General features: G+C 41.2%; 1 protein-coding gene across 1 annotated transcript; it reads right to left on the bottom strand.

Annotated features, from left to right (window-relative positions):
• Window positions 1-981: 981 nt before the first annotated feature.
• Window positions 982-4,971, bottom strand: LOC146552728 (uncharacterized). The gene is made up of 3 exons (XM_085253831.1): window positions 4,746-4,971; window positions 3,205-3,612; window positions 982-2,012 (listed from the first exon to the last, which is right to left on the bottom strand). The coding sequence occupies exons 1-3, from the start codon at window positions 4,915-4,917 to the stop codon at window positions 1,183-1,185; spliced, it is 1,410 nt and encodes a 469-aa protein (XP_085109957.1). The 5' UTR covers window positions 4,918-4,971; the 3' UTR covers window positions 982-1,182.
• Window positions 4,972-16,531: the final 11,560 nt, after the last annotated feature.

Raw genomic sequence — 16,531 nt, 5'->3', positions numbered from 1 at the left:
CAAGTGGCTGTATAATGACAGCATTCAGGTGGGAGGAGTCTGAGGAACAGACATAGACCCCTGTGTAACAGTTTTCAACAAAGTTCAGGTGTACACAAACCAAAATGATGGAGGTAAAGGGGTAAAAATGTTTCTCTAACACACAATCTGAAAGAAACTATTGAATGAAATAAGTAATGACGGGTGGGCTTTACTTTAATAACAGATTCAATTTATTTAATGCATGCAGAAGGCTAACAGCAATAATCTATAAAAATCTATTCAAACATTATAAAGGTAAAATTGAAGTAAACCCTTATCTTCATTTATCCCTATTCCATCTTATTCTACTCTGCTTAAAACCCTCTTTGACCTTTTAAAGCGATGCTGAATGAAAGTTGAGCTCAAACCAGCCTTCCTCAGCTCTGGCAGGTCCCCCTGATGCAGGAAAAACATCTTTGCCTCACACTGTGCTCTCAAGCAGAGAAACATATGTGCAGCTATAGGAACGAGGTCTTTGCTGAAGGCTGGAGGAGTCCAAGGGAAACAATCATCTCCTTGAAACTTTCTACTTTATTATTGTCATTAGTTACTGCTATGCAGATAAAACACAACAAAACAAAGTCAGTCTAAATGAACTAAATAACCAAAGATATTATGAACCAAATAAAGTGAATAGCTTCAAATATAAAAAACAAAATAAAAAAAAGTCAACATTTTCTATTTATTAAAAAACAAATACCTCGAATGCAGTTTTACATCACAAGACACCAACCAGCAACAGTCATTGGTTATCCATTAATAGACAGCAAATACAAAACTTAATATACAAATTGAGTTTCAAACCCCCTGTAAATAAAGACTGTATATCAATAAATAAAACCAAAACTAAAATTCATTTTTTAAGAGTCACCATATTTTCACTGAAGAATTAGATGAGAACAGATTAGATGAAACTCTGCTTTATACATAATAATCATGCAATAAATGATGTTTGTCGGAACACAGTCTAAAGATATTTGAACTCTGAAAGCTCTCCTGTGAACACGTATAATCTGCCAATCTTCTTTCACGCTTGGCTTCTCTCCACATGTTTCAAGACTACAATTTCTGAAAATGATACGCTTGATACAACGGTGTGAGTTCTTCTATGTCCAAACAGACACTTCTGGATGTGAACATTCTTCCGCATTTTGTACAACATTATGGTTTCTCACCTGTGTGAGTTTTCATGTGACGCCACAAATGACTGTTATATGTGAACATTTTCCCGCATGTTTTGCAATGATACGGTTTCTCACCAGTGTGCGTTCTTATGTGCCCGAACAGCTGACTTCTGTATGTGAACATTTTCCCGCATGTTTTACAACAATATGGTTTCTCACCTGTGTGTGTTCTTATGTGCACTGATAAATGACTGCTACATGTGAATATTTTCCTGCACGTTTTACAATGATACGGCTTTTCACCTGTGTGCGTTCTCATGTGTATAGTCAAACTACCCCTCTGTGTGAAACTTTTCCCACATGTTTTACAAGAATATGGTTTCTCACCTGTATGGGTAGTCTTATGGCTTTTAAGAGATGATGACACATAAAAACCTTTCCCACATGTTTCACAAGAATACGGCTTCTCACCTGTGTGGATTCTGTGATGTTGATTCATGTTGTACTTATTCTTAAAGGATTTTCCACAAAAATCACACGTTAAGGACTTTTTACCTGTGTCAGAGTTACACCGACTCTCTGAGTTACTATTTGTCCCTGAATCTAAATTCCAGCTTCCTTCATGATTTTGGCTCTCATTCATAGGACAGTTGTGATAAAGAAGCTGGTTAGTGTTTGCTTCTGGGTCATTGTGGTCTTCTTCCTCAGCAGCAGTCACCACAAAGGTATCAGTCTCCCCCTTCAGTCCAAGCTGCTCTCCCTCTGGTTCTGGTTCCTCCTGCTCCACACTGGAGCTCCTTTTCTGCTTCCAGAGCTGCTGTTCAGGGAGAACCTCCTCCTCCTCACAGACAGGCTGCTGTGGGACGTCTGGAAGGACAAAAGGACACGAGAAAAAGAAAAGTGATGTGATAATAGAAAAACATCCCCGAGAAAACACATTGTCAAAATAAGACTTTTACAGAGAAAATAAGTGTCATCCACAAAGGCTGCCACTCCAGAAATCAACAGAGGAAGAGAGAGGTTAAATGGCAAGGTAGAAAAGCTGCAGGCAGTGAACATATACTGAATGAATAAATGATCAGTATGACACGACAAACCAACTTTCTAACAGTAACAAAATAAAAAGATTGTGTTTGTGTCGTTTTTATGGCATTCATGCAGGTTTTTGTCTTTTAGTCGATTCTTTAAAGAACTTTCAGTTTGAATACATTTCCAGTACATTTAAATAAATGTTTATATTTTGCATGTGTATTTGAAAAATGTCAGTTGGTAAAAATTTACAGACGAGTGAGATAAATAAAAGTGTAATACTGTGCAAAAGTCTAAAGCTATCCTTCATTTATGTTTTGCCTGGAAAATGAGGAAATGATGTAGCAAGTTAATGAAACGGCAGATTTATTGAAATGTGTGCAAAACCAAATGCATTATACAGTATACAAAGCAAAGGTTTGTACAATTTTAAATATCTGGTATTGATTGATGTGGTTTGGCTACCTTTAATCTTCACCACAGACTGAACAGTTTGGCAGCTTTTGTCATTTATTCAGGTAGTGTTGAAAAAAAGAGTTCTCCAGGGTTCCTGAAAAAGATTTAGAGATATTCTTTGGATATTGACTGAATTTTGTTTTGTTGCCTGTCAAAACCCTACACTTCTTGAACAATGTTGAGGTCTGAGTTCCAGGGAGACTGATCCATGACTCATAGAAAAAACACACAGTAAAGCACCATCTAGATGACCTTCCGATGCATCATCTGACTGTTTGTGATCATGCTCAGACTGAAAATGAAGCCATTTCCAGTCTCAAGGTGATATTGTACGGTGGATTAAATCTGCATGTACTTTTCTGCATTTATAATTCCTTCAGTTTTAATATGAGCTCCAACACTGGCTGAAATGCAGCGCAAACCATGACAGCACCTCCACCGTGTTCAACAGAAGGCTGCAGACGCCGACTGTTAGACCTCTCTCCTGACCTCCTTCAAACATGTTGATCATGATTCAGATTCATTACTTACATGAGTCCCATTCATGTGTGACTTCATTCAGACTTTTACATACCTGTAATGTGAAGCTGTATTTCGGGTTTCCAGCTGATATCCATGAGTCTGTGCTGATGGTCGTTCTCTTCCTCGTACAGGATAGAATTATTAATAACTTCAAATATTTCTTTAGATTTGGACTGAAGAAACGTAAAAGTGTCAGAGCTGTGAGAGGGGAGCTGGTCAGTGTTTGCTTCTGGTTCACTGTGCTCTCCTTCCTCAGCAGCAGTCACCATGAAGGTATCCATCTCCTCCTTCAGTCCCAGCTGCTCTCCCTCCTGACTGCTGCACAGTTCCTCCTGTTCCTCTTTAATCTGTGGAGCTTCTGGTTCCTCCTGCTCCACACTGGAGCTCCTCTCCTGGTTCCAGAGCTGCTGCTCAGGGAGAACCTCCTCCTCCTCCTTACAGACAGGCTGCTGTGGGTCGTCTGGAGGAAAAAAAAGGACACAAGAAGAAGAAAAGTGATGATGTTAGACGTTGGACTCATTTTTTAAAATCAGCTTCGCTCCTCAGAATCTCAAGAGGTTGTGAGCAGAGCCGATTATACCCAGAGTTACATAAAAGTAATGGCTGACTTTTGTATTTGTGCATTCACGACTGCTGAATTATTGCAGATGAGGCGGGTCCATAGTGGAAGTTAATGTCAGCTGCTCTGGAACATGAAAGCTCGTCCCCTGAGCAGTAAAAGCAGCTTAAAAACTATCAGCAGCTCCATTCAGAAGAGCTGCTGTTAACCAAAGTGCTTCTGCAGGTTTGAAGTCAGCTGGCAGACATTTTTAACCAAATCATCATTTTGCAACATTTCCTGTAGATACACTGACACTGACAGAGATCTGGAGAAACTGTTGATTGTTTCTGTTTCATTTGCTGAAGTCTTTAACTCCTTAACACCTGGTGTATCATATTTGTGAGTCTTTGTGAGTGACTTACATCATCAGTGGGTTTCTCTCCACTGAAAATCCTAAATTAATTAAAAATAAATAAATAATAAAAATGCAACCAATGCATTGAAAAAAGCCAGCTGTAACAAATATGATACAAATTAAAGTTCATATATGAATTTTTATTGTCAGAAGCTTCACACTAGCCAGCGCTGCAGTTCCATTTTAAGACACTGATAAGCTCTAAACTCATAATTTCATACGTGCGTCATGTTCTCAGTTTATCGCTGATATAAACAGCACATGCTCACAGCCTGATGGCAACAAATGACACCAGCCAGCTTCTCCAATAGACTCTGAGCCCTGTTTTTACATCTATCAGTTTTAAAGTTCAAGCTGTCTGAAGGTAAACACACTGATCACAGATAAGAAGCATCTGAGCTGCATCTCACTGAGCAGCTGCTCGGATTTAACTGTCATTAAAGACAAACTCAGAGTCCATCAGCTCAGAGTTATTCACACACACACACACACACACACACACACACACACACACACACACACACACACACACACACACACCGGCTCGGTGAAAATGATGCATTCAGGTTTTTCTACCTCACAATCAGAAACGTCCCGCAGAGCTGTGATCAGGATCCTCCCTCAGAGGGACACTCACCTGTCCTGTGCAGCTTGATTTGGGGTTTCCAGGTGATATCCAGCAGTCTGCGCTGACGGTCGATCTCTTCCTCGTACTGGACGATCGTTTTTTCAAACTCCAAGAATATTTGTTCAGCAGCAGCAGTTAGTCGCTCGTTGATGAACTCTCTCAGATACTGAACTGAAGGCATCGTTGCTGCCGCAGCTCACACACTCAGCTCACACACTCAGCTCACACACTTCGTGCTCAGACACACGGGAGGAAAGCTAATGGTTCTTCCGCCTTTTCTTTGTTTACTTCCGCCTGGTGTCACAATGTGAAGTTCCGTCAGTTGAAGGCAGATATTAGTGGTTGGAAAACAGGGAAATAGTGCATTAGCGCCATCTGCTGGTGGGAAGTGTGAACGAGCGCGTCACTGAGAAAAAGAACTGATTCTGTTTAACAGGACCTGAAAGTTTCGCTGTCAGTGACTTCAATGAGGTTTGGGGTCAGTCTGCAGCTCTCAGCCGCATGTTTCTGACAGCCTGGTGTAAGATGATGCTTGGTTTCCTCACCGCTGTCACATGTCCTTGTGTCCTGTTTCCTGTTATGAACCATGTGCTGTTTAAACCAGAGCATCCAAATCAAAGTGCTGATGTCCTCTCTCTCCTGCTTTCCTCTGAGTCCTGTAACACCGTCATCCTTCTTTTTCCTCCGCCCACTGCTTTTCCAACGTTTCCACCATTTCTGCTTTATCATGCTCTTTATTTCTGCCTCACTCATGTCGATGCTGAAGTATTTACTACACATCCATAAGACTCACAGCACCGATCAACCTAACCAAGTCCACAGTCACATCCAACGCATAAACACATAAAACATCAAAGTTGCCTCAAAGAGCAAAGACCCTGCAATATTATAAAGAAACCAACAATCTGACGACCCAGTGCCCACTCGCCCCAAATCCATGTCGTGGTCATTATCTACCCAAGACACCGCTCCAGTCCAACCACCCACCAGAAACCCAAAGAAACAAGTTCTGTTTGTGACCATTTATATTTTCTTTCAATGCTCTTCTCGTGGGAGCTCAGTGATGGAGAACATTTGGCTCGTTGTGCACACAGTGCAAAGCGCTCCATCCTCCCTCCTCACAGTGATTCAAATGCTGCTAACAGTCTGTGAACCAGGAGGAAGAGGAAGTGAGAGAAGTGAGACTCAAAGAGGAGACAGAGGGCGACATCATCCAGTAGGCGGGGCTCTCCTTCTGCACTGTGTTCAACCATTGTGTCAATAATAAGTGCTGCTGTGAAGAGAACAATTCTCAGACTGAATGTTGAACATCAGCTAGTTTCTCCTGTTGATTTAAACCTTGTTGTACAGATGGAACATTGGCTGTGGATTATTCTTGCTGCTCTTTTCTTTGGTGAGATACAAACATCAACATGTTTCCTCTGCTTAAATAAATGTGTGAGTCTGATTAATGGTGAGTTTTTAATCATGTTTATTGATCCATCTCTTCCTCTGCATGTTCTGTTCTTCCTCAGAGTGTAAAGGAGAAGACAAAGTGATCCAGGAACAAGGAGATGTCATTGCTGCTGAAGGAGACACAGTTACACTTGGATGTAGATATGAAACAACAGACAATTTCCCCAGATTGTTCTGGTACAAACAAAAAGTAGGAAGCTTTCCAGAGTTTATACTACGACGCTTCTCCGGATCAACAGAACATGAAGACTCTGAGAGGAGCAGATTTACGGCTACGCTACAAGAAAAGTCAGTTCCTCTGAAGATCCAGAAGCTTCAGCTGTCTGACTCTGCTGTGTACTACTGTGCTCTGCAGCCCACAGTGACAGGAAACAGCAAAACTCTGTACAAAAACCTTTGGAGCAAAGACAACAGAATACTCCACAACATCCACTAGAGGGAGCCACACACTGTTAAACCTCTGTGTGGATATCTCTAAAAGTTGATTCTCTTCATCTGTTCGTAGCATTTTGTGGGAGAAACGTTTCATCATCATCATCATCATCATCATCAGGTGACTTCTTCAGTCTCAGCTGACTGCAGGTTTCAATCTTATAAACAGTCTGTGTGGATACAGACTGGATTCATTTCACTTATGAAGCAAAATATAAGAAATAACATTGATGTTGATGGAAACTCACATCAACCACCCCTAATTATTATCATTATTTAAAGACAATAATGGCAACTAATTGAACTGATCTATTTACATCATAATGTCTTCCTAAATGTAAGAAAATTACAATAATAGTAAATAATATATTAAATTCAATTTAAATATTCGAAATTGTTGTCAATAAAGAAAAGTGATACCTTCATGGTGTCTGCTGCTTTCTTCTCCCACTGAAACGCTACAGATGAACAGAATCAACCTTGTGGGATTTCCTTACCTGAATATTCGCCCGTGCATCAACACGTCTTTAAGAAAGAAGCTGTTGTGTTGTCCTGTCAGACTGTAACGATGAGCGAGTGGACTGAGCACTCGGGCTGGGCTGTTAGACCACCACAGGCCACACATAGCCCACTGTGATCTTAAGTGGGTCAGACCGGTGAAACTTTCTCTCAGTGCAAAGAAGTTACATATTTAACTGTTTTTCTACATGATGTTTGCTGGACGTTGACACTGTTTTTACACAGTCATTTACAGTAAGTAAAGGTTTAATCCTTTAACAGCTGAAATGATTTAAGGCTGCCATTGGTCATTAGGCAGGATCATGATTTTGTTGCTTGAGCTGCCGTTACTTATCCATGGCGTTATATACAGTGGGGCAAAAATCAGCCACCGATTGTGCAAGTTCCCCCACTTAAAATGATGACAGAGGTCAGTAATTTGCACCAGAGGTACACTTCAACTGTGAGAGACAGAATGTGAAAAAAAAATCCATGAATTCACATGGTAGGATTTGTAAAGAATTTATTCGTAAATCAGGGTGGAAAATAAGTATTTGGTCACCTCAAACAAGGAAAATCTCTGGCTCTCACAGACCTGTAACGTCTTCTGTAAGACGCTTTTCTGTCCCCCACTCGTTACCTGTATGAATGGCACCTGTTTGAACTCATCATCTGTATAAAAGACACCTGTCCACAGCCGCAAACAGTCAGACTCCAAACTCCGCCATGGCCAAGACCAAAGAGCTTTCGAAGGACACCAGGAAAAGTATTGTAGACCTGCACCAGACTGGGAAGAGTGAATCTACAATAGGCAAGCAGCTTGGTGTGAAGAAATCAACTGTGGGAGCAATCATCAGAAAATGGAAGACATACAAGACCACTGATAATCTCCCTCCATCTGGGGTTCCACGCAAGATCTCATCCCGTGGGATCAAAATGATCATGAGAACGGTGAGCAAAGATCCCAGAACCACACGGGGGGACCTGGTGAATGACCTGCAGAGAGCTGGGACCAAAGTAACAAAGGTCACCATCAGTAACACACTACAACGGCAGGGAATCAAATCCCGCAGTGCCAGACGTGTTCCGCTGCTGAAGCCAGTGCATGTCCAGGCCCGTCTGAAGTTTGCCAGAGAGCACATGGATGATACAGCAGAGGATTGGGAGAATGTCATGTGGTCAGATGAAACCAAAGTAGAACTTTTTGGTATAAACTCAACTCGTCGTGTTTGGAGGAAGAAGAATACTGAGTTGCATCCCAAGAACACCATACCTACTGTGAAGCATGGGGGTGGAAACATCATGCTATGGGGCTGTTTTTCTGCCAAGGGGACAGGACGACTGATCCGTGTTAAGGACAGAATGAATGGGGCCATGTATCGTGAGATTTTGAGCCAAAACCTCCTTCCATCAGTGAGAACTTTGAAGATGAAACGAGGCTGATGAAACGAGGCTGGGTCTTCCAACATGACAATGATCCAAAACACACCGCCCGGGCAACAAAGGAGTGGCTCCGTAAGAAGCATTTGAAAGTCCTGGAGTGGCCTAGCCAGTCTCCAGACCTCAACCCCATAGAAAATCTGTGGCGGGAGTTGAAAGTCCGTGTTGCTCGGCGACAGCCCCAAAACATCACTGCTCTCGAGAAGATCTGCATGGAGGAATGGGCCAAAATACCAGCTACTGTGTGTGCAAACCTGGTAAAGACCTATAGTAAACGTTTGACCTCTGTTATTGCCAACAAAGCTTATGTTACAAAGTATTGAGTTGTATTTTTGTTATTGACCAAATACTTATTTTCCACCCTGATTTACGAATAAATTCTTTACAAATCCTACCATGTGGATTCATGGATTTTTTTTTTTTTCACATTCTGTCTCTCACAGTTGAAGTGTACCTCTGGTGCAAATTACTGACCTCTGTCATCATTTTAGGTGGGGGAACTTGCACAATCGGTGGCTGACTAAATACTTTTTTGCCCCACTGTATGTGTGTGGAAATAAACACCCCCTGCTTCCACCGTACTCGGTCTCACTGTAAATCCATTGGCAAAAGGCCGCCTTGACAAAGGCTCCCACGTACAGACATACGTCAGTTAATAACTGACATTTGAAATGATCTCGTAGGCCTAATGTGACGTGTCTGTGCGTTTCTACAAATCAAGACAACTAATCTGAGAGAAATAAGTCAAAACTTTCTGTTCATGTGAGGCTCACTGCTCACATCACACTTTTATTATTAGTGTTTCATGTGCATCGGTATACTGAACAAAACTTCTGTAAGCAAATGTGACGTGTGGAAGATTTTTACAAAGTCCAAGCTGCACTGCAAGACTGCAGGCAGCAAGAGTTAGTCGTTAGTAATTCATCGGCCTTTTTAAAAGAAGCAACAACAAGTCCTGCAGCAGCTTTGGAAGGAACACATGGATGATGTAAGACTTTCATGTTTTAATCATTTTTATTCAAAAGAGCAAATTTTCTTTGTTGCACATAATGGAAAAGTTTTCAAAACAGTTGAAACCTTCATCATCCCAACTAGCATTTGTTGGGATGATGAAGCAACCAGCAACTCTGGTTATAAAGTGTGTGAAGCACAGGAGGAGGAGTGACTGAGAGCAGAGAGGAGGAGCAGAGATTCAGGGAGGAGCTGAGCTGTTACTGAACTATAGAAGAGAGAAAAACCTCCACATTCAACAGAGTTCAACACAAAACAAACTTTATGTTCCTCAACATGCTGTCATTACATCACTGTGTGTTTCCTCTGATTCTTCTCACTCTCACAGGTCTGCTCACCTACACAGGAAACTATGTTCAACTTAAATGATTCATTAACGTCAATTATTGATTGAAAACGTTCTCTCTTCCTTCAGGTGTCACATGTGATCAGCTCACTCCAGTCAAAGATGAAGAGTCCAGCGTAGAAGGCAGCACAGTTACTCTGACCTACACTTACAAAGTGTCACCTTCTGATTATTTCTTCTGGTATCGACAACATCCAGGAAAACCTCCAGAGTTCCTGATCTCACACTCACCTTCAGGATCAGTAGGAGAAGAAAAAGTTCCTGGACTGAAGATTCAAGTGGAGGGAACAGAAATCAAGATGAGCATCTCCTCTGCTGCAGTGTCTGACTCTGCTGTGTACTACTGTGCTCTGCAGCCCACAGTGACAGGAAACAGCAAAACTCTGTACAAAAACCTTTGGAGCAAAGACAACAGAATACTCCACAACATCCACTAGAGGGAGCCACACACTGTTAAACCTCTGATTCTTGTGTCATTGGACTGATGACAAAGACAACAGAGAAATGAAGCAGTAAAGATCAGAGACAGAGACAGAGCTGCTGTGGAAGCACAGAACTGTTTGATTGGCTCAGCTATTTCACTGGCCCCGCCCACTGAACCTGAGCTCATCCAATGACATTATTTGTTGGTCATTGTGCTGCAGTGGAAGAACATTGTTCATGTGCTGTCTGTCTGGCTTTAATAACTCCAAAGACATGTTGCTGCACCTCTTTTTGCTTCTATCTCACATTATAGGTGAGTTTAAGAACAGGGATTAAAGTTTAGTTGAAGCTGCTGCATTAAGCAGATATACAGACTGCATTTCACTACTTTTCTTCTTTCTTTTTCCAGGACTAACAGCTGGAGACTCAATCACTCCTCAACAACCTGAAGTCACTGAAACAGAAGGAGAATCTGTCACACTCACATGTAGCTATGAGATAAGTGGCACCCCTTATGTTTACTGGTACAAACATCATTCTGACCTTCAGGCTCCTCAGTTCATACTCTGGAAAGAAGCAAGAGGATCCACAACTCAGTATATTCCTGATAAACGATATGGATCAGAAACATCAGATCGATCAACTAATCTGACCATAGCAGCCCTAACCCTGGCAGACACAGCTCTCTACTACTGTGCTCTACAAACACAGTGATACAAAGTGTAGAAGAGGCTGTACAAAAACCTGAACACAGATATCTGACTACTCTTCAAAGAGGAGGGAAGTGGTATTCAAAGCACAGCTTCATATCAGATGGATTCTGCTAATTCCTGTTTTATCAGAGTCACTGTGGTTACAGCTGCTAATGAAACACTGTGGGAGGATTCACATGAGCAGCAAATCCACATCAACCACAAACCAACTGCAGGAACGTTCAGACACAATAAAAACTGTCAAACATCAAAAGCTGCTCATTTACACTATTTTATATTTAGTGGATGAGGACATGCAGAAATGCAGCAGAAGCTAAATAAACAGAGTAACAGAGGTTTATCTCTTTAAGGTAAAATCTCTCACATGAAGCTAAAAGTCCAACCATGTTAGGATGCCTGGGTTGTTGACCCAGGGTTTTTGAGTTTATTATTATTATTATTATTATTATTATTATTATTATTATTATTATTATTATTATTATTATTATTATTATTATTATTTTATTTTATTTTATTTTTATAATTTCTAGTCTTTGGTTTCTTTGAGTTCTGTCTTATGGTTTATGTCTCTGTCTTCTCTAGCTGCTCTGTCTCCCCTGTCAGCTGTATCCCCTTGTCTAGTTCGCGTCTCTGTGTATCCTTAGTTGCTATATCCAGTCAGTGTCTGCCCTGGTCCCACGTCTCTGTTCCCTCTGTTGCAGTGCGTGCGAGTCAGTGTCTTTAGTTCAGTCTGTATCATGTTTCCTGTTTTATTTTGAAGGTCCTTGTCTTATGTTAATGTATCTGGTTTTGCTTCCCCTGTCTCGTTAGGCCTGATTTGCCCCAGCTGTGTTTCCCTCCTGTTACCCATTCCCTGATTGCTCCCTCTGTGTATTTAAGCCCTGTGTTTCTCTGTGTCGCGATCTACCGTTTACCTAGCTGTGTGTTCTGTCAGTCCTCTGGTTTAAGTTTATTTTGATTTTTCCAGTTATGTTATATTTTGAGTTCACGACTGTCTCCAGAGTCTGCACCTTGGGTCCTATTCCTGTCTGCACACAGCCTACACATAACAAACCAGGAAGACCATCTCATGCTTGTTCCATTTATTCTCTTTGAACTCATCACATCAGATGATGATGCTCTCCTTCAGATTTTCTAGTCACGAGTTTCATCAACATCACATCCAGACATTATAAAATCACCAGTATTTTGATTCCAACTGTTGGTAAAAACTGATCTCATATGAAACTGTAGACTGCCCCACATGGTGAGCTATACACACGTCCTCATATTAACAACTAAAAAGGTTTTTATTGTTATTTTCTGCAGATAAAAAAATCCTTCCAGTGCTGAGCTCTTACAGGAGTAAAGGTCTCTGTAACACAGTTAAAGAAGTCAGCTCCCACAAAGCTGCAAACTAACAGGAAAGAAAACTGTTGAGAAATCTGCACGAGTTCTGTTCATAAAGAGCTTTTTGTGGAGACGAACAACATTCAGCTGGAAATGACACAAAATCAGAATCAAGCCCAGTGTTGATGCTGGCTGGTTTACACGTGTACTTCTGCTGTTTAATACATGAGTGAGATTATTCTACATTCTGCTAAATATTTCAAATATTCAAAGCTCTTTATTTACAGGCTCCACAGAAACCAGGGCCAAGCCTATCCAGAAGAAGCAGCCTTTGGAGGAGGAGCTACAGCAGTGAACATGAAAGGCTTCATTTAGGAGCTGAAGAGCTGCTGTGTTCTCTCTATTGTTCATTCAGTCCAAGAGGAAATCATGTTGCTGCTTTTCATTTGGATGATGATAGTCTCCTTTCAGACTGGTGAGTCATCAAAAGATGGAGTGAGATGTAAAAGGAGATGATGGACATGAAAATATCTGGATGTTGTTTGAATTGATTCACTTTTTATAAACTAAGTTTAAAGATGCAGAAACATGATGGTGAAATATGTCTTTGTTGTTTTCAGGATCCTCTGAGGATTTACTGACACCATCTAAAGATGTAGTGACGAGTTTGGAAGGAGGCACTGTGACTCTCTCCTGCAACTATTCAGGCTCTGACACTTACTTCTTCTGGTACAAACAGAAACCTAATTCACATCCAGACTTTCTCATCGCCTACTATTCAAAGCAAACAGAAAAGCTGAAGTTTATACATGACAAAGAAAAACAGGAGTTTCATCTGGAGATCTCCTCTGCTGCAGTGTCTGACTCTGCTGTGTACTACTGTGCTCTGCAGCCCACAGTGACAGGAAACAGCAAAACTCTGTACAAAAACCTTTGGAGCAAAGACAACAGAATACTCCACAACATCCACTAGAGGGAGCCACACACTGTTAAACCATTCTATTTTGAGAGGATGCAGCAGGGGTCAGCAACCCTAGGCACGCGTGCCGAAAGGTTAACTGATGGCACGACCATAGCTGGACTGGCCATCGGGCATTTGCTCGGTGGCCGATGATTTTTTTTTCTTTGTAACGGTATAAACAATGAAAGGTGGTGGATTGGCCAGATGCTGGCCGGTGTGTAAAAATAACTCAGTTGTTTGGTGGTGGCTGTGTTGGAGCTTCCACAGATTCAGTAACAAGTGGTGGAGGCCAGCAGGTGGATGAGGGAAGGGGAGGCAGGAGGAGGAGAGACCCGAGGCAGACGCCGGTCCCAGTGACAGGTGAACTGAACTTCAGGTAAGAAGTTATGACCTGCAGTCTATCTGGGTCAGATATAAACCAAGTTTAGGTGGAGTTTATTTTCTTTTCTTTTTGTCCCGTTTGGATCTTTAGCCATCAGAATTGTTGTCTTAAGGCCAAGAAAGATGCCAAGTGGATCATCATGGCCTTGCCATATTGGTCCATTTGATTGACCTTTATTATAATTATGAATTTATTTTATTTTCAGTTGCTACAAACGGGATAGGACAGGGAGAAAGAATGAAAGAAAGAGAGGGAGAGAAAGAAAACCAAAGGGGAGAAGAGACGGTGAGAAGGGGGGAAGAAAGAAAGAAAAACAAAACACCTGGATCACCTGTATGGAGAAAAAAAAAACAGAAGAGAAAGTAAACAACAAAGAGCAACATAATAAATGGAGTTTATGTTCGTTGTGCTGAGTTTTTACAGTCAGTTACAATAACTCGTACTGTGTACTAGCTAGCATGACGGAGTCTCTATACAGCTGGGTGGGTGCTATGATGTTACTGATAGTGAACTTTATTTAATTCATTAGGTTCATTAGTAGAGTTGCCAACTGTCCCGCAAAAATAAAGTGGTTCTACATAGTGTGTAACTGTTAATATAGAGCGTTATTAAATCTATTGCTAATGCAATCATATGGCCCGTTGACTTCTGAGGAAAATTTAAACAGCACTCGTCATCAGAAAGGTTGCCGACCCCTGGGATGCAGACTACATTTATTTCATCGTATTGTTACGGTGGCCCTGAGAGGCCAAAAGGACAACTTAAGAAAACATCAGCAATAATAAAAAGACTGCAAAAGTACACAAAACACAACGGAAATAGGAAAAATGGAAATACAAAAAATCTGATTTCCAAAAGCACAAGGGAAGTGTTTTTTTAGGGAGACAATAACCCGTCGCAGTAGCAGGAACCAAAATATGATAGGTTTGTTTGTTTTAATCTCATGATTCATTTAATACTGACGACGGATTGTTAGGTTAACACACTTACCTCTCATCTTTTCTTTGTTGTCACAGATCCAGAGTACATAAATATGTTGTAAGTGTAAGTGAAACAGCTGACTCAAGAGAGTAATTAAATGTTCCCAGAATTACATTTATCTATGATTGTTAACTATTTTTATTTATCTTCTTCTTCCTAATATTTCCAGCAGATGTTGTTGTTGTTCATCTTAAGTAGGAATAGGTATCGTTTAGGTTTTATCTGATACCGGTGCCAAATCGGTACTTTAGAAACGGTGCCGGTGCTCAAACGGTGCTTAAACGGTGCTCAAACGGTGCTTAAAGAATGGAGAACACAAAATTGGTCCAAAAACCTCTCATGTTCAGCTGTTTTTTTGTAAACAGATAACAATGTGTGCCTTTTCTGCAGCTATGGGGCATATATGGTATCACTCTTGGCTGGAAGCAGTGCTTAAACAATGGAAAAAACACAAACTTTGTCCAAAAACCTCTCATGTTCAGCTGGTTTTTTGTAAACAGATAACAATGTGTGCCTTTTCTGCAGCTATGGGGCATATATGGTATCACTCTTGGCTGGAAGCAGTGCTTAAACATGGAAAAAACACAAACCTTGTCCAAAAACCTCTCATGTTTAGCTGTTTCCCACTTTTTCTTTGGTCATTTTAGCCTTTTTGGCCAGGGTGAAGGGAGTATCTGCCATCAAACAAGAGGACAGCCGCATGTAGCTATGATGATGTTTGCTAGTTCACCTTACATGCATTAATGTAATAACGTGGTTAGCCTACTCAGCGTAAATTACACACGAACATTAAGCAACTCACGCAGAGAAGAACGGCTGCTGCTGCATCATCATCCTCATCATTTCTGCTACACTGGCAGGGCTAGGGGCCAGGACTCTCCTCTTCGGGATTTTGGGGGATGTTGCTAACTCTGGGTCCGATAACAGGCACCACACCCGCAGTAGATGTGCTCGGTGTGAGGTCTCGCAGCAAGCTATCAAATACGGCGCATTTCTGGGCTTTTAAAAAAACGCTATGCGTCGCCAGGTGTTTCATCAGATTTGAGGTGTTACCTCCTTTGACAGCATCACAGTATCAGCTTAAAGCACTTGTTGCTGCTGAGTTTGCATATTTTGCTGTGAAGTACAGCCAGACTTTTGACCGCTTCGCCTTGGACATTTTTAATCTGTAGCTCTGCTCTAAAAGAACGTACATACCTGGCCCCGCCTACTATCCTCGGAAACGTAAAATGATTGGCTGGAATCTAAAGTGTATCACAGCTCAGGAAAAAAAAGCACCGAAATGTGCGCTGCTTTTCGGTCTGGTTACTACCGTTTATGTCAGAACCGGTGCCATCATGACACCGGACACCGGTACCCATCCCTAATCTTAAGTTTAAGAAGTTTGTTTGGGACCCGGTGGCTTATATTGCCAACTGAGACTCAGCTCACCAAGTGAACCTGAAGAGGGGATGCAATGATTTTCTGTCTGTGAATTGTAAAATCTCTGCACCTGAAGTGTAACAAAATATGACGATTAAACTGTGAGTGTTAGGCTTTCAGGTTTGACGGAAACCTGATGCCAGTTCTTTTCTAAGCAGCTACATTAAGATTTAGAAAGGAACGTCTTTGAGAACTGACATCAAACTCTGTAGGCAAATACATAATTAAGCAGTGCAGGTATATGTATTAAATATTTAAAATGTTAGAAAACTTTAATAGTGTTACCAATAATGTTTTCTTTGTATTTTATTCATCTCTATTAAACAAGTTTCTGTGTTTTGGCCTGTTAGGCCAAGATTTCTTCTGGTGTACCACATGCTTCAATGTTAGGCCATCTCATCT

Source organism: Mchenga conophoros, linkage group LG18 (assembly GCF_057382185.1).
Source record: "Mchenga conophoros isolate Kocher_MC1m ecotype Shallow Benthic linkage group LG18, M_conophoros_male_GT1.1, whole genome shotgun sequence".
In the NCBI taxonomy this organism is placed as follows: domain Eukaryota; kingdom Metazoa; phylum Chordata; class Actinopteri; order Cichliformes; family Cichlidae; genus Mchenga; species Mchenga conophoros.
The sequence above is the reverse complement of the archived record's forward strand: the minus strand, read 5'-3'. Positions and strand labels throughout refer to the sequence as shown.